A 23,577-nucleotide genomic window follows, 5' to 3' on the forward strand; every position below is an offset into this window, starting at 1 on the left:
CGACGCCTGGATGGGACGGTTGACGCAAGCGGCCCGGAAATGAGTTCTGAAGAGTGCTCAGAGCAGGGCACTTTAAGACTAAGGGGTGGCGGTTCGCCAACGCGAGATTCTAAGGGACGGTTCACTCGTGGATCAGCCACTAAGAAAGCTCAAGAGGAAACAACGAGGTCGACGGCGCCTCCATCGGACCGTGAGATATCGGAGTCCTCATCAAGTGCAGGGACCCGGAGTCGACCTAATAGCAGGCAAAGTAGGAGGAAAAAAGATAACAAGAAGGATAAGGGAGAGGTGGGGTAACCAGGACAGGTGAAGAAAAGAATGAGGAAAAAAGGGGGATAGCTTGCTCAAGCAAGGATAACGGCAGGGAAAATTCTGGTGATGAGTCACAAAAAGAAAGAGAAAGGGGATACATGGGGTGAAGAGGGGTGGATTCACGCTCACCCTCTCCGACAGTTTCCCCAGAGAACAGACCCAGATCCCGATTCTGGTTGACAGAGGACGGCGAGAAGCGCTTGTCAGGGGCCTCCTCACCCGATGAAGACAGCTCAGAGGAGGATGTCTCGCTCATGGAGATACAGGAGGCTAACCTGAAAAGGCCGAAACGCAACAGTGACGAAGACGCTCCTGAGCGAAAGAAGAGCACCGCTAAAAGAGGTCGGGCAAAGGGGGTCAAATAACAAGATATTACTTGTTGTATATGTAGAGAGATCTTGTTATGTTGTTTCGAGCGGGAGCAGGGAGTAGAGGTCAAACACCTTATGTGTGATAGTATAAGCTCGTATATTCTCTAAATGCCTGCCTATATATACACGTTAGGTTGCGCTGACACAAGCAATACGCGTTTATGTCGCAGTAAACCAAAGTGTTACTGCTAAACACTAAAAGTGGACAATCGCCATATTACACCTCCCCCGAAAGTTCCTCTCACCGCCGGGGTGGCAGAAGAAAAAATTTAAACGCATGTTACTTGTTTACAATTTTTTCTGAAATCAATAAAAAAAAATGCTAATAAATTATATAGGTATAATGCAAACAATCTTTATTTAGCTTGATTTTATGTGTCGTATTAATGTCGTAGTCCTTGTAAAAAAATATCGTTATCTTTTAATAAGAAAATATTATCTTCACTTAAAATGTTATCATCTCTCAAACGTTAAAATATTAATTTACTTCCTTTTCTCATAAAATATAAATCTCATTCTTTAAAAACATTTACCTACTCTTCATCTTTAAAACATTTACTATTCAACTTTAAAACATTTAAAAACATTTGGTATTCAACTTTAAAATATTCACTCTCGCTGTTTATAGTTACGGTACCCTATAAATCTCGTAATAAAAATAACTAATGCCGTATTAAGACGGAGTCCTAAGCTCCTAACATAATTAATGGGAATGGTTACCCAGGGCATGGTCACCCTATAATCAATACATCATGGGCTACGCTCCCGTGCGTACCCGAACTTCATAACTACACGCGGGATTGGCTACCCGAGGGCATGGTCACCCTAAAACACAATAATAGCGGCATATCAGGCCAGGCTGTACGGCTCTGCCTGTACCTAGAGACACAAATACATTAAGACTTAAAAGTCTCCTACAACTTTCACGGAGGATACTGTATATCACACTATGATCAAGTACGAAGGACTAGTGCTCTAGCTATAAGGTCACATTGTACGAATGTGCCTATTAAACTCCTTAAAACTTCTCAAACTTGTACCGTACTGTAAGGTTTTTTATAAAATAAACACTTTTATTTAACTTGCAAAATTCAAAAAAAAATTATGTAATAAATCAAACTTTCGCTGTATATCAGGTGATCAGTCCGACACGTAGCTAAAGTATTAATCATTACTCAAAAACAATTAAATAATTTTATTGAATTGAGTTGTTTATTACTTAATCGTTATGCGATGTATCAAATTTCATTCATCGCTTATTAAAATATTCTAACTCGCGGCAAAGTCTCGCGGCCTAGTTAAGTTTTCTGTCGACGTGCGCACAACGTGTGGCACGCGCTGCAAATTGCAACATACATAATTGAGGACACTATTCGACACTTTTAATTTTTATATTATATTATGACTTCTTATGAAAATTATTTATGCTCGAAACGAAATTGAGTTTAGCGACAACCTTTAATAATTATGAATGATTTAAATATGACTGCTACTGAATTGAAAAAAAAAATGCTGGCTTTTAGAGAAAATTAAATAAAATACTAAATTACACGTAGGATTTACATCCTATTGCTGCGTGGCTGGCCGTCCTCGGCTTCGTCTTCGTCCGGTCCGGTGCGAGTTCGCGACCGGCATTCTTGGCAGCTGTTGGCGCGGCCTGGCGAGCTGGCACCTCCACGTGGCACTCGCTTGACGCTTCATATGGGTGGCTGGCTCTGCTTCCGATGATTATGGTGGGCCGGGATACCCTGGACACCTCTTGATTTGCGAGCCGGGAAACCCTGGACAACGCTCTTCGATCTTCGCTCTTCTTATCTCGTGGTTTCCGATTTTTGATGTTAGATGGTTTTTCTTTTTTCTTGGTTCTTAATGGTGGCTGGTTCTGACTGCGTGGATTCTTGCGTTGAAAGTGTGATTGGTTTTCTGGGTTGATCTTGACTGCGTTGGTTCTTCTCTTCTTTTGTAGTCTTGGTAGATTTTTTTCTTCTTTCTTGAGTATTAGTTCGTTGGTTCGCTGGTCTGGGTCGCCATCAAATAACAAGAGGGGATATTGTTATATATGTAGAGAGATCTTGTTATGTTGTTTCGAGCGGGAGCAGGGAGTAGAGGTCAAACACCTTATGTGTGATAGTATAAGCTCGTATATTCTCTAAATGCCTGCCTATATATACACGTTAGGTTGCGCTGACACAAGCAATACGCGTTTATGTCGCAGTAAACCAAAGTGTTACTGCTAAACACTAAAAGTGGACAATCGCCATATTACAGGGGCCTATGTTGGCCTCCATGAGGCAAAAGCCCGCCTTCAGGAGATGGAATATGAAGAGTTGGAGATGGAGCCCGGAAAGGAGGCCAACTATACTCCACACAAGAGACGTGGTGGCGCCTTACAGTTGGTACCGCCAGACACAACAGCCCAGAGACCCAGCGCTGACGAAGAGCAGAGTAACAGCGCTAGGGGAGACCCTGTGGCACTGGTGCGACGCTGCGCAAAAACGATAATGGAGGAGGCGGCGAAAAGCAGCAACCTAAAAGGAAGTGTATGGGGCAGCATAAACAGAGCATGTAGGGAACTGATTGAAGTAGCGGACTCCTTGGAAGAGACGGAGATTGTCCGCTCCTTAAGAGCGGACAACAAGAGAATGAGAGAGCAGCTAGCACAGCTCCAGATCGAGACCAAAGCACTGCGAAGGGCGTTCTCGGAGCGACAATCACTGGCTCCGAGCCTTCCTGCGGAGCCTACTGGGGACATCACTATGACAAGGTTGATGCAGGAGATGACCACATTAATGGATGCAAGCCTGGGAAAACACAAAAGGAAGATGCTCATTACCCTAGGGGAAAAACTCAACGCTCGCATAGAGGGCATTGAACATCGCCTCTTGCCTGAAACCATCCTGCGGCCTCCACTGGCCTCCGATAAGAGGATGCTCCAGGACTTGGAAGAGACGGAACACCAACCTAATGAGCCTAGCGCCCCCAGAAAGAATAAGAAAAACAAGGGGGCATCTCAGCCGGTCTCCCAAACGGCGTCTAAACAAACACCAGGGGTGGCCTCCCGAGTGGCGGAAAAGCCGCAGCTGCCGCCGACACCGGCCGACAGGGCAAAACTAGACCTATACCTGCACCTAGGGTCAAAAAATCCCAACCGGCGGTCCCTGCTTATAGGGCACCAAGGGAACCGGCTCGTCCGAATGTTCCGCCGCCTGCGCCCCCACAGGAAAAGTGGACCACGGTGGCCAAGAAGAGCAAGGGCAAGGGCCCGGCTCCGAAAAAGACGACGGCTCCGAAACTAGTGGCCCCAGCTATGGTGGCGGTCGTGGTAGTTCTTAAGCCTGATGTTCAAACGGACTACAGATCGGTCATGGAAAAGGCCACCACGCTAAAACTGGCGGAACTTGGGGTGGATTACCTCAAAGTGCGCAAGTCGGCCACAGGGCCGCGAATTACTGAGGTTCTGGAGGAGGTGAATGCGCAAATGCATTTCCCCTGCGTCAACAAAAAAAAAAAGGTTAGGTTGAGGTGTTTTAGTGGGTATTCTCCTCCCCTCCCTCTGACTAGCAAAGGGAGTTACGGGAGGAGCGAGTCCCACATATCACCCCCCAATGGGCCTCCCCAGCCCCGGGGTGAATGCATAAACGCATTTCCCCTGCGTCAAAAAAAAAAAAAAAAAAAGGTTAGGTTGAGGTAAAATTTGAGAGGTAGAAGTGAGGGAGTTTTGCGAATTTTTGTGGTTAGATAAAGTTAATTGAGTACTATTTTATACCGTTGTTCTTTTCCAGCTTTTCCCTAGATTTCTATACTATTTTCAATTTCTTTCACTTTACATATAAATTCACTATTTCACTTCAGGCACTTTTTCACTTTAAAAAATTCACATCTTCGTTTTCTTACTTTGTTCGTTTCGTCTGTTAATTTTGGGTCCGCTTTTTGCTTTACAAGGAGCTGTTTGCCCCATTTCGATCCGACTTATGGTTCGGGAGATAGTGGGGTTCATGGTATAATAATATACTCCGCCTGGTACTCCATTCCGAGATTCGCGTATGACCTAACTGACACGCGCCTACGTCATCATGCTGTTTACAGGTTCTCAAACTTTGAAATGTGGGAGAATTTTAACCAACGGTGAAAATTATTTTAACGGCATTAATTTTAAGTTATTCATGTAGAAACATAGTAAAATAAAACAAATCTAATGTATTAAATTAAACTTTATTTATCTATACAAGACAAACGTTTGAAAAACTAATTCACAGTTACACATTAATTACCAAGCTTACGGCGTGAAAAGTTTGGAAAACACTGCGACTGCTGACACTGAGCGAGAAGGAATGGAGTAATTAAAAATGACGTGTTATTGTAAAATTAAAGCTAAAATACATATACATGAAAATTATAAAATTATAAAGAAATATTTTAACTTATTAACCATAGGTATAATGTACCCATGTAACATGTTATGTTGAAATAAAGTGGCAATGTTATTGTGACGTAGGCCCGTGTCACTCTGGGAATGGAAGACCATGTTTTATTAGACCATGGTGGGGTTCAAAGTTCACACGTTCTGTAAAATGTTTACCCCATTTGCGGTTGACGACGTTAGGAGATTTCACTTTCAAAAAATCATATCTTCTGTTCTTCTGTAAATAAATTCTTTCTGGTAGGTTATTTAGATTAAGCTAATTGTAAGAAATTCAAATCCATTTGAATTATATTTTTAAAGTGTATAGTTTAGTAGTTATTAATTTTTTAAAGGATTGCTATTCTAAAATTTCAGGCGTCATTAAACGCAAACATAAGTTGGTTTTTGTGTTGGAAATTTAATAACTTGTAATATATGACATATTTTTAGTTAAAAAAATTATTAGTAGGTAGCACATACTTAGAGCTATTTTTAGACCCTGGTTCGAGATCTGTAGCTCAACCAGGGGTGACGCTACATCCCGTCGCATAAAATAATTTTAAGTTTGTTTTTGCTGTTTTGGTTCTGCTGCGACTCGCGCTTGACCAAAATAGTTAGGTTAGGTTTTTGGGTTTTTCACCTTTTTTGGGCGAATTCCACCCATAAGGGGTGGTTTTCGCGTGGTAAATATATGGATAACCCCGCGAAGGGGCTGAATCCGGAGGGGGCTCCAAATACGGGGCCCCATAAAGGGGCTTTAGGGGCGGTTTCTCCGACCTCGCCCAACTGGGAGGAACCTATGGAGGGTCAGGACATGGCCGAGGCCGCCTCCACCAAGAGGCCCCATGAGGGGGACCGGAACCAGGAGGACCTGGACTATGAGGCTAATGTTGGGAGCGGGCCTAAAATTAGCACCTCGCTGAGGGGTAGGGCCAAGGCCATGGGGAAGAAAGGCTCCAAAGGCCACTTTACTGGCTTGGCAGCAACCAAGGCCAGACTGAGGGCCCATAAGGAGGACTTCCTTTTGGAGGTGCTGGACAGCCAGGAGGTAAAGGGGGTTGTTTTCCCTTTCCCCCCCTTCAGACAAGGTCCCAGGGGGACAACAAGGGGGACAATAAGAAGAAGAAGGATAAGGAGCCACGGAAGCTGACCCCGTCCCCGTCTCCAAGTCAAGACATGAGAGAACGCAGCCCGCCCCTATACACAGGGACGGACTACATCGAAATAGTGCGGGAGGCGACCCAGACTGTCCTACAGGCTGCCGGGAAATCCGGCAACCTAAATGGACAAGTCTGGGGCAAAATGAACCAGGCCTGCCGGGACATCTTGGCGGCCACTGACTGTCTGGCAGACAGAGAAGAGGACGAGGAGTTGCGAGCCTTAAAGGCTGATAATAAGAGAATGCGGGAGCAACTTGCCCAATGTCAGGCGGAGATGAAGGCCCTTCGTAGAGCTTTCTCTGAGAGGGAGACCCAGCCCATAGCACAGGTCCCGACGGCTCAATTCGACCAGTCCCCGACGGGCTTCGCTGAGGCCCTCAAGGAGGCCCTCAAGGAACTGAAGGAGAACCTGAAGCGGGATCTTACAATTACTATGGGAAACATGATCTCGGCTCGCACGGACTATTCCCCTTAGCCAGTCCCCCGTCCCCCTCTCGCGGCGAACAGGAATAAGATGACTGCGAGCCAGCCCATACCCCAGCCGGAACTTCTCTCTGGGGTGCCCTCAAGGGCAGTGACACGTGCGCCGCCCACTAGGCAGCCTAAGGCCCCTGCGACTCAGCCTTCGGCACCAGCGGCACCAGCGACCAAGAAGAGGGCTAACTCTGCTCCTAGGCAGAAAATGGTGAAGGAGCCCAGTGCCTCCCCACCCTCACAGCCGGCAACAACAACACAACAGCCTGCAGAGTCTTGGACGCAAGTTGTCAGAAAGAGCAAATCTGGCAAATCCGCCAAGCCTTCTTCCCCCCCTGCCGCTCCAGCCCGGAAACCGGCACCTGCGGGCCCACGAAAGCTGGTTGTGCCCTCTACGGCTGCGATCGTGGTGGCTTTGAAGCCGGAGTCTGAGGCGACATACGCCTCAATCATGTCTAAGGCCACCACATCGGTGAACCTTGCTGATGTGGGTCTAGAGCACGTCAAGGTCCGTAAAACAGCTGCTGGAGCCAGGATAATTGAGGTGTCCGGGTCGGACAATGGCAGGGCGGCTGACGAACTCTGCCGAAAAATCACGGATGTGATTGGAGAGGAAGCACGAGTATATAGGCCCACCAGAATGGCGGACCTACGCATTTCGGGCCTAGATGAGGCAGCCACTCAGGACTCTCAGGAGGCGATCGCTGGAGCAATCGCTAAATTGGGCGAATGCTCGCTGAATGAAGTTAAGGTGGGATCTATTAGGGCCCAATATAATGGGACAGGGTCGGCGTTGGCACAATGCCCTATAACGGCAGCCAAAAGGGTCACCGCAGCGGGTCGACTTCTAATAGGTTGGTCCTCGGCCCTGGTAGTGGCGCTGGACCCAACACCAATGAGGTACTTCAGGTGCATGGGCACGGGGCACACCAGAGCACTGTGCCCATCGCCAGTAGATAGGAGCAGCCTCTGCTTCCACTGTAGCAGACCGGACCACTGTACTATATGCCTAAGTTAACATATTAACAGTAACTATACGTTACTGTCTGCAACATAAATATGCGACGCACGTAATTGTATAAATAGCATGTAAGCAATAATAGCCTATAAATATGTTATGTTTAGATTTACTTGCGCTCTCTATACTTGGATACCGAGAATATAACACATCTTCGGTAATGTCTCGTTTCACTTAATCTCCATTCGACCCTCCAACTACCAACTTATCAGATGGCGACCCATACCAGAAGAGGACCAGGAAAGCGAAGTCCACCACAGCGCATCGCATAGCAAAATGAGGATAGAAGTCAAGACAAGAAGATCACCCTAATGAAGATTCAAGTTGAAGAACCTATTTTTCAAGAAAGAAACTTCCTGCGCATTTTCAAGAAAGAACCTTCCTATTAAAACAGAACCCTCCCACACATTTTGAAAACGAAAGAGAAGAAAGAAAAAGATGACCAAGGGGAAAAACTCAAATTAAGAAAAAACGAAGAAAGAAGAAAGAAGAGCGTTGTCCAGGGTTATCCCGGCTCGCAATTCAAGAGGTGTCCAGGGTTATCCCGGCCCATATCAAGAGGTGTCCAGGGTTATCCCGGCCCATGCTCGAGGGAGTCCAGGGTTAGCCCGGCCCGTCATCGTCGTCGGAGCAGAGGCAGCCACATGCAGCGTCAGCGAGTGCCACATGGAGGTGCCAGCTCGCCAGCAGCGTCACGCGACCGCCCAGCCAGCGCGGAATGCAGCGTCGACATAACCTACTTACGGGGGTACATTGCCCGCTACTAATGTAAGTTAGATATAACTTTATCATTATGTTTTAATTGTTTCGTCGCGATATATAGGAAATGTTAGGTATCCTAATTTTAGCCGTTGTATGTTATTAACCGTAGCCGCAAATTTATTATGCTATCTGAGTTAGTGTCCATTCGTGAAAGGTTAAATAAATTAAGAGAAGATATTGTAAAGTTAGGTCCAGAGAGGCGACGGAAAGAAATAGGTAGAAAGAAACTAGACGAATCAAACGAATTATATAATCGCGCGGCGGATATTGTGTCTCAGTTACAGAAGCAAACGGAAAAATATAAAATTTCAGAATTAGAGTTAGCTAATAAGCATATAAACGATATTGCCGACACTTACAGTAGGATAAAGATAGCATTAAATTATTTTGATACAGAATCTCAAACAGACGGAAAAATGGCTAAGCCCAGTTTTGATGTCAAGACGGCCATCGCCTTGTTGCCCGTCATGACGGGGCAGGAGGATACCACTAAACAATTAATAGACGGTATTCTAATGTACAGTTCCATTATTAATAGCGAAACTCAACAGGTTTTAATAGACTTCGTCCTAAAAACAAGACTTTCATCTAGCGCTAAGCTCAGATTAAAGACGTCATATAGTAGCGTAGAATTACTTGTCACGGATATGCGCACATTTTTACTACCTAAAAAATCGTCCGAATCGATTCAGGCTCAACTATACAGAGCTAGGCAAGGTAGGAGAACTATAGAGGCATTCGGAGCCGAGATCGAGGATCTTTTCGTCAACCTGACCATATCTCAGGCCGACGGTAACGATAGCAGGTACGATATACTTCGTCCGCTGAACGAGAAATCAGCCATTAAACGGTTTGCAGACGGTCTAGCAGACCCAAAATTAAGCACAATAATATCATCTAGGCAATTTACGTCATTGCCCGAAGCAATCAGGACGGCCATTGACGAGCACAGCTCATCACCACAACAGGATCAAGTCCTACATTATGGACGGGGACATTCTCGTAATAATTACGGGAACCGGAATGCCCACTCTGCGCGTTACAATAGGAATAAGGGCAGAGATTTTAACACAGGAAATAAAAATACATTCGGGACACGGTATTATTCCAATAATAACCGTAACACAGGTATTTCGCAACACGTCTCGACAAATAGAGTTAAACGACCGGACAATTTCGCTGACAGTGCAGCTACAGTTCGCCGACCTGCGCACCCGCCCGCTCGACCGAATACGCGTGCTCAGCACATGCAACCGTCACACGATAATGTAAAACCTAACAGGCAGTTTTTTCGTGACTAATATGAATAGCGCAATATTTAGTTATAATAAAGATAATTATAGCACAGTAACTTGTAATATAGGTAAAACATATAAATTAAAACTCTTGGCCGACAGCGGAGCAGGCCTGTGTGCTATTAGGTACGAATATTTACAAAACAAACCCGATCTTTTCAGACAAATACAAGGACATAGCATTACTATTAAGGGAGTATGCGGAGATTTAACTTCAGAAGGATATATATATTTAGACTTAGACTTTAACGGTTTCATTTGCGAAGAAAAGTTTCATGTTTTTAAGAATATGCAATGCGCAGCCCAAGCAATTTTAGGGGAAGAATTTTTCAAACGTTACGATGCAGATATAAGTTATAAACGCAATGCATTAATTTTAGAGGACCGAGGTCAGTCCGTTTCGATACCTATGCAAGTACATTTAAATAATACGTATGTCCATAATATACCTCCGCGATGCGAAGTTATGACTCACATTACGTCACAACTGGTAGACGACTGTGTAGTACTAGCCCAGGAAATGCAAGCAGGCGTTTTTGTAGCAGGTGTCATTTCAAGACCAGACAAAGGTCAAATACCCGTACGGATATTGAATACGACTGATAAGCCAGTTACTTTAGATTTATCAAAGTTGAAGGTAAACCGATTATGTAATTTTGATATTTGCAATTTTGACACAGGGAAAATTAGCGTCAATAGAGTAAAAACCTTATTAGATCTTTTAAATTTACACACTTATTTAAATAAAGAGGAACAATTAAGTATAGAACAAATTTGTGAAAAATACGCAGATGTTTTTCATCTGCCAGGCGACAAGCTTACCACAACAAACTTGCTGGAGCACAAAATTAACTTAAAAGAAAATACAAGCCCAGTATACGTAAAACCTTACAGGATACCACATGCCTTACGTAAAGAACTTCAAACGCAGATCCAAGATATGCTAGATAACGACATAATTAGGGCTTGCAATTCGAATATTCGAATATTCGAATATGTCGAATATTCGACCTGTTTTGATATTCGAATATTCGGCCGCTCAGGTTTCGAATATTCGAATATTTTTTATTACTAGGTAAAAATCTATTTTCATCCGTTATAGTTACAGTTTCTGTGTATTTTGCCGGGTATTAACAGTGAATGAGGAACCGTAGGTACCCAAATACGAAGGAAATAATGTTTTTACTGTATTCCTCTCAATAGGCTTCATGAATACAGTTAAACCTAAGAACCTAACTCAATTTCAAAGGAAACGAAATCAAAAAAAAAGTATGTTTTATTACGGTGCGGCTAATGCTTTTTCTAGGTACAAGTAACTTTACGTAAGTTTTAAGATAAAGGGTCATTTTGTTTATTGAGTAAAAGCGTACCTTAAGCGAATATTCGAAGTCTAAACCTTGCCCTTTATCGCAATTCACAAATTTGATCATACCAAACCTACCGAACTAGGTAATCTAACCATGCACCTTTAGCTAACGAATAATCCACCCCGTAGTCAGCCAACTTTTTCCCTTAAATATTCCAATACCAATTATATAACTTATTATATAACAGCCGACCATTAGGAATCAAAACTAAACTTGCCAAGACTAATAAAGTCAATAAAGATTCAAAATACAATGGAATTAAAGGCCATTTTACAGGCTTCTTAACGACAAGAAGTTAATTTAAATCAGAAAATGATTAGTGATTACCTCCTAAAATGTTTTCTCTCTTACATACGTGTTTGGATGGTTAAAGTTATATTAATTCACGCAACGACGCATTTATAATAAAAAGTTTTATCAAGAAATATTGAAATGTCTAATTTTTGCGTTTTAGGTACTTACTTGCTTTTATAAACGTGGGTATTTCAGAGTAGGATGATAAAATCTAGTCAATAAGTGGATTTCTGCAAAATATCATTAATTTTAGCAATATGTGAAAAAAGCTTTTGAATAAAACGATAATAAACCGATTTTTCGTTCCTTTTCTTATTTTTTTTTAAATATTCGAATAATTATTCGAATATTCGAATATCTCGTCAGAAAAAGCCGAATATTCGAATACCTGAAAGTTTCGAATATTTGCAAGCCCTAGACATAATAGAAGAGACTACTTCCGAGTGGTCCAGCCCAGTTTTGCTTGTTCCTAAAAAGAGTGATAAGTTAGGGGAGAAGAAATGGAGATTGGTTGTCGACTACAGGCAACTAAATAATAGAATACAGGATGATAAATTCCCATTGCCCAACATAGCAGAAATATTAGATTCCCTAGCAGGTAGCATATATTTTTCAAAGCTCGATCTTTCCCAAGGTTATTACCAACTAGCTTTAGACAAGGAATCCCGGAAATACACCGCGTTCACTACCGATAAGATGTATTCAATGAAGAGATGTCCCATGGGACTCCGAACAAGCGGTAGTGTTTTCTCAAGACTTATGACCATAGCCATGTCCGGATTAAATTACAAACAATGTTTCATATACTTAGACGATTGCATTGTCATAGGTAAATCCATAACGTCACATAACCATAACCTCACTCAAGTTTTAGAACGTTTGAGGAGCGCGAATCTTAAACTAAATCCATTAAAATGCGAATTTTTACGTAAAGAGATAATGTATTTAGGGCACAAAATAACTTCAAAGGGAGTAGAGCCCGACCCAGCGAAAGTAGAAGCATTAACCAAATACCCAAGACCAACGAATACAGACGAGGTCAAAAGATTCGTAGCATTTGCCAATTACTATAGACGGTTTATTCCAAATTTCGCGAACATAGCTTATCCTTTAAACCAGCTTTCCAAGAAAAACGCAGTTTTTAACTGGTCTACAGAGTGTGAAGCAGCATTTTTAAAATTAAAAAATATTCTTACGAGTCCACAAGTTTTAGACTATCCAGATTTTTCAGAAAATAACATTTTTACGCTACATACAGATGCATCAAAAATAGGATTAGGTGCAGTACTATCAAATTCCAACGGAAAAGTAGTCGCGTACGCAAGTCGAAATCTTAAGCCAGCCGAGACGCGATACCCAATCATAGATTTGGAATTACTTGCCATAGTTTGGTCGACAAGACATTTTAGACCCTATCTCTTTGGGAAAAAGTTTAAAATTGTCACCGACCATAAACCATTGATTTATCTTTTTGGAATGACTGATCCTTCGAGTAGATTAACCAAATTTAGGTTGTATCTAGAAGAATTCAATTTTGATATTGAGTACATTCCGGGGCGAAACAATGCAGCTGCAGACGCATTGAGTCGTTTACCGATGAATAGTGAAGATTTAAAAAATATTAGAACACACGTTGTATCAGTCATGACCAGAGCTCAAACACGGAAACTGCGCGCGCAACAAACTTGCGATCAAGGTGACTTAGCGACAGATGTACCCGCAAACAATAGGCTTGATCAACCTAGAGTTGTGGAAATCATCAAAGCACCAAAAAATTGTATTGAACTCATATTAAGTTCCGATTACAAATTAAGTAAGACATGTCAAAATAAAATAATGAGTAGTAAACGAAATTTTAAGTACGTACCAAACGAATCATGCATATATCTAACATCCCGATCGTTATCTACCGTAGGCGTGTTAGCGAGGGAATTAGAAGAATTTTGCAAGAAGCAACGCATAAATGAAGTTATAATAATAAAAAATAAACAAAATGCGCAAGAAATAAATGAATTTTTAGCTAGCTACAAATGTGATATTCCTAGGATCCTATTAACGAAAGGTGTCACGAAAGTATACGATAAAGAGGAAATAAGAGTTATTTTAAACGATTTCCATCTATTACCCACCAGTGGCCACGCGGGGGTTAATAGAATGCTCAATAATATTAAACGTCATTACTTCTGGCCAAGAATGAGCCACGATGTATACGAATACGTAAAGAAATGTGCACATTGTCAACACAACAAACACACTAATAAATACACTAAGGAGCCAATGGTGATAACTACAACGCCAAGTTCATCCTTCGAAAGAGTTTCTTTAGACATTCTAGGACCTTTAGAAATAGACAATTTTAACTATAAGTACGTATTAACAATTCAGTGTGAACTGACTAAGTTCGTCGAAGCATATCCTTTAGAGAGGAAAGACTCTGAGTCTGTAAGTAAAGCATTTGTAAATAATTTTATTTTAAGATATGGCGTACCAAGCGACGTTATAACGGATCAAGGTACCGAATTTATGTCCAGTGTTTTTAGCGATATTTGTACATTATTAGGTATAAATAAGCTACACTCGACTGCTTATCACCACGAAACTATAGGAGCACTCGAGAACACGCACAAGAACCTAGGAGCTTACCTTAGGATACAATGTAGTAATAACCGCACAGACTGGAGTACCTGGTTAAGCTATTGGTGTTTTTCGTATAATACCACCGTACATACCGAGACGCAATATACGCCATTCGAATTAGTTTTCGGCAAACACTGTCGTTTACCGAATAATTTAATTTCTTCTGTCGACCCTCTCTATAATTATGATAGTTATCCTAAAGAATTTAAGTATAGGTTACAAAGAGCTCAGTCAGAAGCTAGAAATAATTTAATGTCTAGTAAAGTCAATAGAAAATTAATGTATGATAAGAAAATGAATTCTGTACAATATAAACCAGGAGACTTAATACTTTTAAAAAACCAAGTAGGCGATAAATTAGACTCTATTTATAATGGACCTTACAAGGTCATAGAAGATATGTCACCAAATGTTAAGATATTAAAAAATAAACAGGTTTATATAACTCATAAAAATAACACTAAGATGTATTTTGAAACTAAGTAATAACTAGCAACTATTATATTATATTTAAAAAAAAATGTCAATGCAACTGCGTGTGTCACATTTTTTTTTCTTCCTTTGTGGGGGTGAAGAGTAACTTTCCAGGGAGGTGTACTATATGCCTAAGTTAACATATTAACAGTAACTATACGTTACTGTCTGCAACATAAATATGCGACGCACGTAATTGTATAAATAGCATGTAAGCAATAATAGCCTATAAATATGTTATGTTTAGATTTACTTGCGCTCTCTATACTTGGATACCGAGAATATAACACATCTTCGGTAATGTCTCGTTTCACTTAATCTCCATTCGACCCTCCAACTACCAACTCATCAGACCACAGGATGGCGGACTGCAAGGCGGAGGCTGCCTTTTGTTCGGTGTGCCATGCGGCCAAACGTCCAGCGGGGCACATAATGGGGGGCTTTTCCTGTGCGCCCCTACCAGCAAAAGGCAAAGAGGCTCTTCTGAAGGCCCAAAGAGCCCCCCCAAAGCGTAACGCCGACCAACCGGCCTGTGAGGGACAAAATATGGACATGTAATGCCAGTGTACACCCACATCTGGACATCTTACAGTGTAATGTCAACCACTCCGCTCGTGCTCAAGATCTGCTCATGCAATTCACGGTGGAGTGGGGCATCTCCATAGCGGTGGTGGCAGAGCCATATTTTGTTCCTCCTCAGTCAAACTGGGTAGGGGCCACTAGGGTGTTTCATTTTTCCGAATTTTCGATTTTCATCTGACTTTGCTCGAATTCTTGTTCTAACTGATAAGAAAATATTATATGTTAAAAAAAATTAAAATCGGTAAACATTTAGAGGTTGCACAACTTCAACAAAGATTTTTCAAATAACCAACGACTCTACATCGGAGGGTAGAAAATGGTTTAAGCGGCTACCATCAAAGCGGAGAGTAGTGTGATACTGAACCTTCTACATATAATAAATAAATTTTAAAATTAGTAGTAAACTTGGATTTTGGTTACTCGATAAATGTTCTAATTAAGATTTTCCAGTTTTTTCACCTGTTTCCAAAGGAAAAGTGCTTTTATCGTGTTTTAGACGCAAAATTCAGTTTTCTCATTCGATTTTAGTATTAGATCATTATATTTTGTCATTTTAGAACATAGTTCATTTTCACGCAATGTATGGGGTTCTCACTCTACCTTTTCAACTTGTGCAACCTCTAAACGTTATTCGATTCTTTTGAAAATTGAAATAGATAGTTTTTAGTGTGGGGAGACTCCATTGGTGAGCAAAGTCAGGAAAAATATTACAACTTTTTTTTCTCCATACAAAAGTGAATCACCCTAGGGGCCACAGACGGCAGGGTGGCCATGATGGTACCGGCGGTGGGTGACTTTCCACTCCTTACGCCAATAGCCCGAGGCCGGGGATACGCAGCGGAAAAATGGGGTGAAACTGTAGTCGTAGCGAGCTACTTCTCCCCCAATAAACCGCTTCGCGATCTTGAGCAATTCCTAGAAGAGATCGGGAATATTGTGAGGAGAGCGAGCCCCAGCCAGGTGCTCGTATTGGGCGATTTTAACGCCAAAAGTGAGGCTTGGGGCTCGCCCCTCACAAACCCAAAGGGAGCTTCCCTAAGAGACTGGGCGGTGGCGATGGGCTTGGCTGTCCTGAACCAGGCCAACGCCAATACATGCGTGCGACGGCAGGGGGGGTCTATTGTTGATATATCGTTTGCGACCCCTGCCATTGCCGCGCGTATAACGAATTGGCGGGTCCTTGAGGAGGTGGAGACCCTGTCCGACCACCTCTATATACAAATGAGGGTCCACAATGCGCCGGTAGTCCCACCGATGCCCGGCCGAAATGGTTTCCCTAAGTGGACCATAACAAAGCTGGACCGCGAGATGGCGGACGAAGCCGCAATGGTTGAGGCATGGAATAACCCTCCTCCAATAGCGCTAGGAGTGGATGAGCGTGCCTCACGCCTCCGCGAAAGTCTGCAATCAATATGTGACGCAGCAATGCCACGCGTCGGACGACCTACAGCAAGGAGGAGGGTGTACTGGTGGTCGGAGGAAATCGCGGCCCTCCGTATCACCAGTAACGCGTGCCGCCGCGCATTCAATCGATGTCGACGGAGGAGGCATACTGAGGAGGAGGAAGAGGCAGCGTACCAGGCCCTCAAAACGGCAAAAGAGGCTCTCAACCTGGCAATCGCCAAAAGAAAGGATGAGGCGAGAGAAGAATTCCTGGCCACTCTAGACCGGGATCCATGGGGGCGACCGTACAAGCTTGTACGCAACAAGATGAAGCATCCCCTCCCATGGACTCCCTAGAGCCGGAACTCCTCACGCAAATAGTGCAGGGCCTCTTCCCGCTGGCGCCCGAGTTTGCGCCGCCGGTAATGTCGGTCCCCTTGGCAGAACCGATAGGTCCGCTGGAGATCCCCGAGGTCTCCGATGAAGAGATGATGAGGGTAGACATCCGCCTAAGAGGATGTAAAAAGGCTCCTGGGCCTGACGGGGTACATGGGAAGGTCCTCCCAATCGTACTAAAGCATCTCGGAAATCGGATTAAGGAACTTTTCGGTGATTGCCTAAAAGAGGGCCGTTTTCCGAGATGCTGGAAAGAGGGTAGGCTATGCCTCCTTAGGAAGGACAGCCGCCCGCCGGACAGTCCCTCCGGATATCGGCCTATAGTACTCCTGGACGAGGTCGGAAAAATGTTGGAACGCATCCTCGCTGGCCGCATTCTCCAACACCTCAGGAACACCGGCCCGAACGTCAGTGACAGGCAGTTCGGGTTTCGGGCGGGGCTGTCCACGATGGACGCACTTTCCTCTCTGAGGGAATTTAGTGAAGATGCAGCGGGAAGAGGAGAGGGTGTCGTCGCGGTGTCACTTGACATCGCCAATGCTTTCGGCACCCTCCCGTATACTGTGATTAAGGAGGCACTTCGGTACCACGAAGTGCCTCCATACCTGAGGACAATCGTGGAGCACTACCTATCTGAGAGGGTAGTGCTCTACGAAATGAGAGGGGGCCGCCGCGAGCGCGAAATGGCCTGCGGTGTTCTGCAGGGGTCAGTCTTAGGACTTCTCCTGTGGAACATCGGCTATGATTGGGTCATAAGGGGGGCACAGCTTCCCCGCATGTCCACCATATGTTACGCGGACGACACAATGGTGGCTGTGCGGGGAAGAGAATTGGGGGAGACCCTGAGGAGGGCGGCGGTCGCCACAGAAATGACGATCGGCCGCATACGCCTGCTTGGGTTAAGGGTAGCCCTCCCGAAGACAGAGGCAATAGTCTTCGGAGGAAAAAGAAGGTGTCTGCCCGCCAACTTGACGATCCAAGTGGATAGAGAACCTGTCCAGGTCAAGGCCAACATCAAATATCTTGGCCTGGTCCTGGACAGAAAGTGGGACTTCGGGGAGCATTTCATCCGACTTGCTCCCCGAATTGTGGGCGCAGCTTCCGCCCTAGGTAGACTGCTGCCCAACGTGGGAGGACCGAGAGCCCCATGCCGCCGCCTCTTTACGGGGGTTGTTAGAAGTATGGCCCTATACGGGGCCCCGATTTGGGCGGACCGACTGTCGAGTGAAAACAAGTCCCTGCTCCGGCGGCCGCAGAGGGTGGTGGCTCTCAGAATAATTAGGGCCTACTTAACAGTATCCCATGCGGCGGCGTGTCTCCTTGCATCCACTCCTCCGTGGGAGCTCGATGCCCAGGTCCTAGCGGAGAGATACATGTTGAGAGCGGAGGCCAGGGCTCGAGGAGAGCACATGGACCCAGAAGCGGTAGAGCGGGCAGACCGAGAGGCTAAGGTCAGGCTCCGAGAGCTATGGGAAGCCAGCCTGGAAGACTCCCGCTATGGAACACGGACCATAGGGGCAGTCCTCCCTTACATAGAAAAGTGGTTGAAGAGGAAACACGGGGCCCTATCATATAGGGCAACGCAGGTGATGACCGGACACGGCTGCTTCGGTCATTACCTGCACAACATAAAGAGGGAATTAGGGCCCCAGTGTCACGAATGCGGTGACCCTGATGACTCGGCCCAACACACCTTAGAGGTCTGCAGTCGTTGGGAGGAGGAGCGCCGTACTCTAACGGCAGCAATAAGGACGACGGATCTCTCGCTGCACAGCGTCGTTGCGGCCATGCTGAGCAGTGAGAGAAAATGGAAGGCGGCAGTCTCCTTCTGCGAGGAGGTCGTCTCGCAGAAGGAGACAGTGGAGCGGGAGCGCGAAGACGCGGCCGACGCACACCCGCTTCGGCAGAGACGAAGAGGGAGAAGACGCGCGCAGTACGCTGCGGTAAACCGCGTCCTGCCTCGGTAGGGCCAGTGGGTTGGGGCCCACATTGCACGGCCCTACACGTCTGAAGGGAGAGTCAGAGGCGTCCCTGATTCTCCCTTCTTTTGCTGCGGGTTCCCCGGCCTAATGCCGGGAAGAGACGGGGGGCATCGTGGAAGAATGAATGCGCGAGCCCATGATGCCCCCATACAACGTCTGAGAGGGTGAGACGCCGGAGTGGGGTTTAGTAGGTATTCTCTTTCCCTCCCTCTCGCTAGGAGAGGGAGCCGAAAGAGCGAGTCCCACATACCCTCCCCATTATGGCCTTCCCCACGGCCTGGGATGGATGCGTAAAAGCATTCCCCACTCCGTCAAAAAAAAAAAAGGTTAGGTTAGGTTAGAATTGCGACCCATATAGGTCGTTCTTTGTTCCGTTATTCTGTCCTGTCCGCTTTACTTTTTATTAATCTCATCTGGAAGTTGATCTCTTCTATTGTACTCATGCAGGGGCGCATGCCGCATACTCATCCAGAGATTCGGTAATAGCTTTTTCTAGTTTGTAGTATGTATTCCTCGCATTCTGAATCAGATGTGATTTCCTTTGGTAGCTGAGTGGTTTTGTTCCATAGAGTTTGCTGAAATTGCTGTCTGGTTTCTTCGTTACTTGCGATAGCACGGGTGTTTCTTATCATATTTTTCGCTCTGTCCACCATTATATTTATATCTAGTAGCCATGCTATGTGGTCTGAGCCAACCGATGTTGTTTGTCGGCATGTTACGGTGTCGAAGGCTTCCATTTCGTACGAGATGATGGCTGCATCAAGAATGCCGTACCCCGCACTGTTTGGTCGTGAAGGTAAGCCTGTGTGGTGTATAGTGCAGACGTCAGAGTTACAGAGGTCGCGGATGAGTATTCCCGCCCCTTCGTCTCTCGTTTGGTTTAGTGTGGTCATTTTAAGATTGAGATCCCCTATGGTGATGTTCGGGGCTTCGGTAACAATATCTTCTAGCTCATCCTTAAGTGCTGCGGCGTCAATGTGTTCTGTTCTGACCTGTGCGGTATGTATATTCCTTAAATTTTTAGGTAATCTCCAGTTACGTGATCGTAGGTAAGGTTGATAGCGACGCCTTCGATGAGACGGTCTCCTGCTTCTGTACCTGGAGTGACGTCGGTCTGACTCCAGCGTATACCTCGCATCACGTATAGGGCTGTGGTTAGATGCGATGCGATCGAGTGAGTGATCTTGTCATAGTTCGGGAGATTCATGCGGGTTTTGGAAAAATCCACGCGATATTCGTTGACTATGATTATATCGACGCCGGAAAGCAAACACGTAGTAACCCACAAAAACCAAATTGTTCACCAGAGACGAAAAACTTTTCGAGTTTTGAAAAAAAAATCATAACTCTCTTGTTTATGAACATAACTTACTCAAAATTGGATACAACAATCAAAATTTTTTGGACTTCAATTTCATTTAAATAAATTTAACCGTAAGTTGTTACAAGTCCATATTTTGTGGGTTACTACGTTTTGATGTTTTTTACACAGTAAGCAAACACGTAGTAAACGTCATTACCAAATGTATGGGATAAAAGATAAAAAAATAGTTTATTCAAGTAGGCATATTACAATGCGCTTATGAACGTCAAATAAACCTTTACCGGCTCCAACCGTACACCTCTGCCCCGAGAAGATTTAAATCCCCCCTCAATTGGAGGAGGGTATCCCAATATGGGACCGGCAACAAACTCGGCGGGACACATCTTTTCAAAACATTATTACATCTTATAATTAACATGCATTACGAGTAATTAAGAAAAATACAATTTAAATTACTATAGAATTCATGCAATTATACTCAGTGAGTACATAACTTTATACAAATACGTAGCTCTTTCAGAAAACATATCAAATTCTTACAAAAGGAAAAGAAAATAAAACCAATAAAAGAAATGAGAATACATATTATATGAATCTGACTGATTGTTATGAGATGCTTTCATACAATTTGATGTGCTTTCTTACCTGAGCTGAGTCACCTTTAACTCTACACATAATACAATGCTTTTAATTGCTACTTGTCGTTATTACAGTTTCTGGTTTGGACCATGCATGTTTGTCTGTCAAGTAGTCCTCGACTCTGTAATAAATCCTTCAACATCAACGACTTTTTTAAGTAATTCTTAAGAGCTGGAAAGGGTAATCTTAAAGCATCCTCAGGTAACTTGTTATAAAAATGAATGCATTGCCCAACGAATGACTTCTGTACTTTACGAACACGAAACTTTCTGATAGCAAGCTTGTTTTTATTTCTAGTATTATAGTTATGGACATCAGAATTCTTAGTGAAGGAGTCTAGATTCTTAACAACATAAATAATACTATCATATTATATGTATTGGGAAGCTACAGTTAAAATATTAATTTCTTTAAAAAGTTCTCTTAATGATTCACGCACCCTTAAATTATATATAGAACGAATGGCTCTCTTTTGTAAGACAAATATAGTCTGTATGTCAGCTGCTTTGCCCCAAACCAGAATACCATATGACATTACACTATGAAAATAACTGTAATAAACAAGGCGAGCTGTTTCAACATTAGTCAATTGTCTAATTCTCCTCACAGCGTAAGCGGCCGAACTTAATTTGTTTGCTAGTGTTCTTATATGAGGACTCCATTGTAGATTTTTGTCCAATGTTAAACCAAGAAACAGTGCTTTATCTACCGTCTCTAAGCATTGATTATTCAAAAGTATCTTAGTATCGACTGGTTTAACATTCGGCAAAGAAAATGTAATGCATTTAGTTTTCTTAGCATTAAGAAGCAAATTGTTCATAGTAAACCAGTTAAGTACATTAACGAGTGTGCTGTTAATTACACTGTAATCGGTAGATTTCCGATCAACCTTAAAAAGTAATGATGTCATCAGCAAAAAGAACAATTTCACAAAGATTTTCTACTACACATGGCAAATCATTTATATAAACCAAAAACAGGAATGGACCCAAAATAGAACCTTGTGGCACTCCTAATTGGACTACAGTACCGCTAGACCGGGTTTTGTTTACAACAACTGTTTGTATTCTGTTGCTAAGGTAAGAAGACATAAAGTTTAGGGCATTTACTGACATACCATAGTGTTCTAATTTCAAAATGAGCGTTCCATGATCCACACAATCAAATGCTTTAGAAAGATCACAAAATATGCCAATTGCATCACAAGAATTTTCCCAAATATCATAAATATGTTTAATAAGTACCGAAGCAGCATCGGTCGTGGAACGGCCCTTTGTGAAACCAAACTGATTGCTTGTAAGTAAAGTATGTCTGTTGAAGTGACCCAGTAGATCATTTAACATTAACTTTTCAAAAACTTCACTTAGTACAGGAAGTATTGATATTGGACAGAAATAGGGCTTCCAATACCGGGATCCCGGGATCCCGAAATACCGGGATCCCGTCTGTGAAAACGCATTTTTTAATACCGGTATTTTGTAATGCAATACCGGGATCCCGGTATTTTCAAAAACAAGGAAAATGTGCCGATTATACCGCTTAAATTCCATTAAAATGATTAAATTCGGCTGTATCAAGAATATTACTTGCCCATTTAAAAGTATAATAAATATTAGGGGACATCTTACACAGATCAACCTATCCCCAAAGTCCCCAAACTAAGCAAAACTTGTACTATGGGTGCTAGGCGATATACATACTTATAGAGATAAATACATACCTATGTACATAGATTACAACCATGACTCAGAAACAAATATCTGTGTTATCACACAAATAAATGCCCATACCGGGATTCGAACCCAGAACCATCGGCTTCCCAGGCCCCGGGTCACTATCCACTAGGCCATACCGGTCGTCATAATAATTAAAGAAGATCATTTAATTGAAACAAGATCGGTGCATATGCATAGATAAATATTTGGTGTTTATTAATTTAGTTAGTTCTTAAAATTATATCAACGAGTGGAAAGAAATGAGCAAGGAATTGTATTATAGCAAACAAATTTTTGGTGGCAAATTTGAATATAGTTGGCTGGTTTATTAGGTTGAACTAAAAATGTGACTAGTGAAAGTGGTAAAGTCAACAAGGCGGATAAAATGATTGCCAACCTGGATGGTGAAATTATAATAGGGAGTATTACTGCACTGTTCTGCCGCCAGAGTGCAGCACTAATTTGTTTAGTAAACCATAGAGTAACTTTACATACTACGCCTTAACCAGTTTTTTGACAAGTTTTACTATGACATTGATGCTTCAAGGCGGTTTATTTACAGGTGGCTTACCGCGAAACGCGAGAATCGAAATTTCGTTATCTGTTTCTCTATAGATCGAATAAGCAAGAGTGATAGAGAGGTAGAAACCGAACTATCGACTGTCGTGTTTCACGGTTAGCCATGTGATTGAGTTAGTGACGCCCTCTATGCAGAGTTTTGTGTAATATTCCCTATTATTGCAGATGGCGATTATTGTTTAATATCCTATTAAGCTAAGGACATACATATCTGGTGTTACAGTGAGCCTTTTTTTAAATAAAACTCAAAAAATTTAAGCGATTCATAGTCAATACCGGGATCCCGGGATCCCGGTATTGATGAAGACAGTTTCGGTATTAATACCGGTATTGAAAGAAGTCCGGTATTTGGAAGCCCTAGACAGAAATTAGCCATATCACTCGAATCACCCGATTTAAAAAGAGGTATGA

The 23,577-nt window shown here is 43.3% G+C and overlaps 1 protein-coding gene across 1 annotated transcript; it reads left to right on the forward strand.

Annotated features, from left to right (window-relative positions):
- Positions 1 to 8,559: 8,559 nt before the first annotated feature.
- Positions 8,560 to 9,771, forward strand: LOC134805848 (uncharacterized). The gene is made up of 2 exons (XM_063779051.1): positions 8,560 to 9,501; positions 9,686 to 9,771. Exons 1-2 carry the CDS (start codon positions 8,622 to 8,624, stop codon positions 9,769 to 9,771), a joined length of 966 nt encoding a protein of 321 aa, XP_063635121.1. The 5' UTR covers positions 8,560 to 8,621.
- The last annotated feature ends 13,806 nt before the right edge of the window (positions 9,772 to 23,577 follow it).

Source organism: Cydia splendana, unplaced genomic scaffold (genome assembly GCF_910591565.1).
Source record: "Cydia splendana unplaced genomic scaffold, ilCydSple1.2 scaffold_69_ctg1, whole genome shotgun sequence".
NCBI classification, from domain to species: domain Eukaryota; kingdom Metazoa; phylum Arthropoda; class Insecta; order Lepidoptera; family Tortricidae; genus Cydia; species Cydia splendana.

What these genes read in the sequence shown, in the direction of transcription:
- LOC134805848 (XM_063779051.1), top strand. Translation starts at nt 8,622, where the DNA reads ATGCTATCTGAGTTAGTGTCCATTCGTGAAAGGTTAAATAAATTAAGA. An exon ending in TTATGGACGGGGACATTCTC is followed by an intron (nt 9,502 to 9,685) that starts GTAATAATTACG and finishes TTTCGCTGACAG; the next exon opens with TGCAGCTACAGTTCGCCGAC.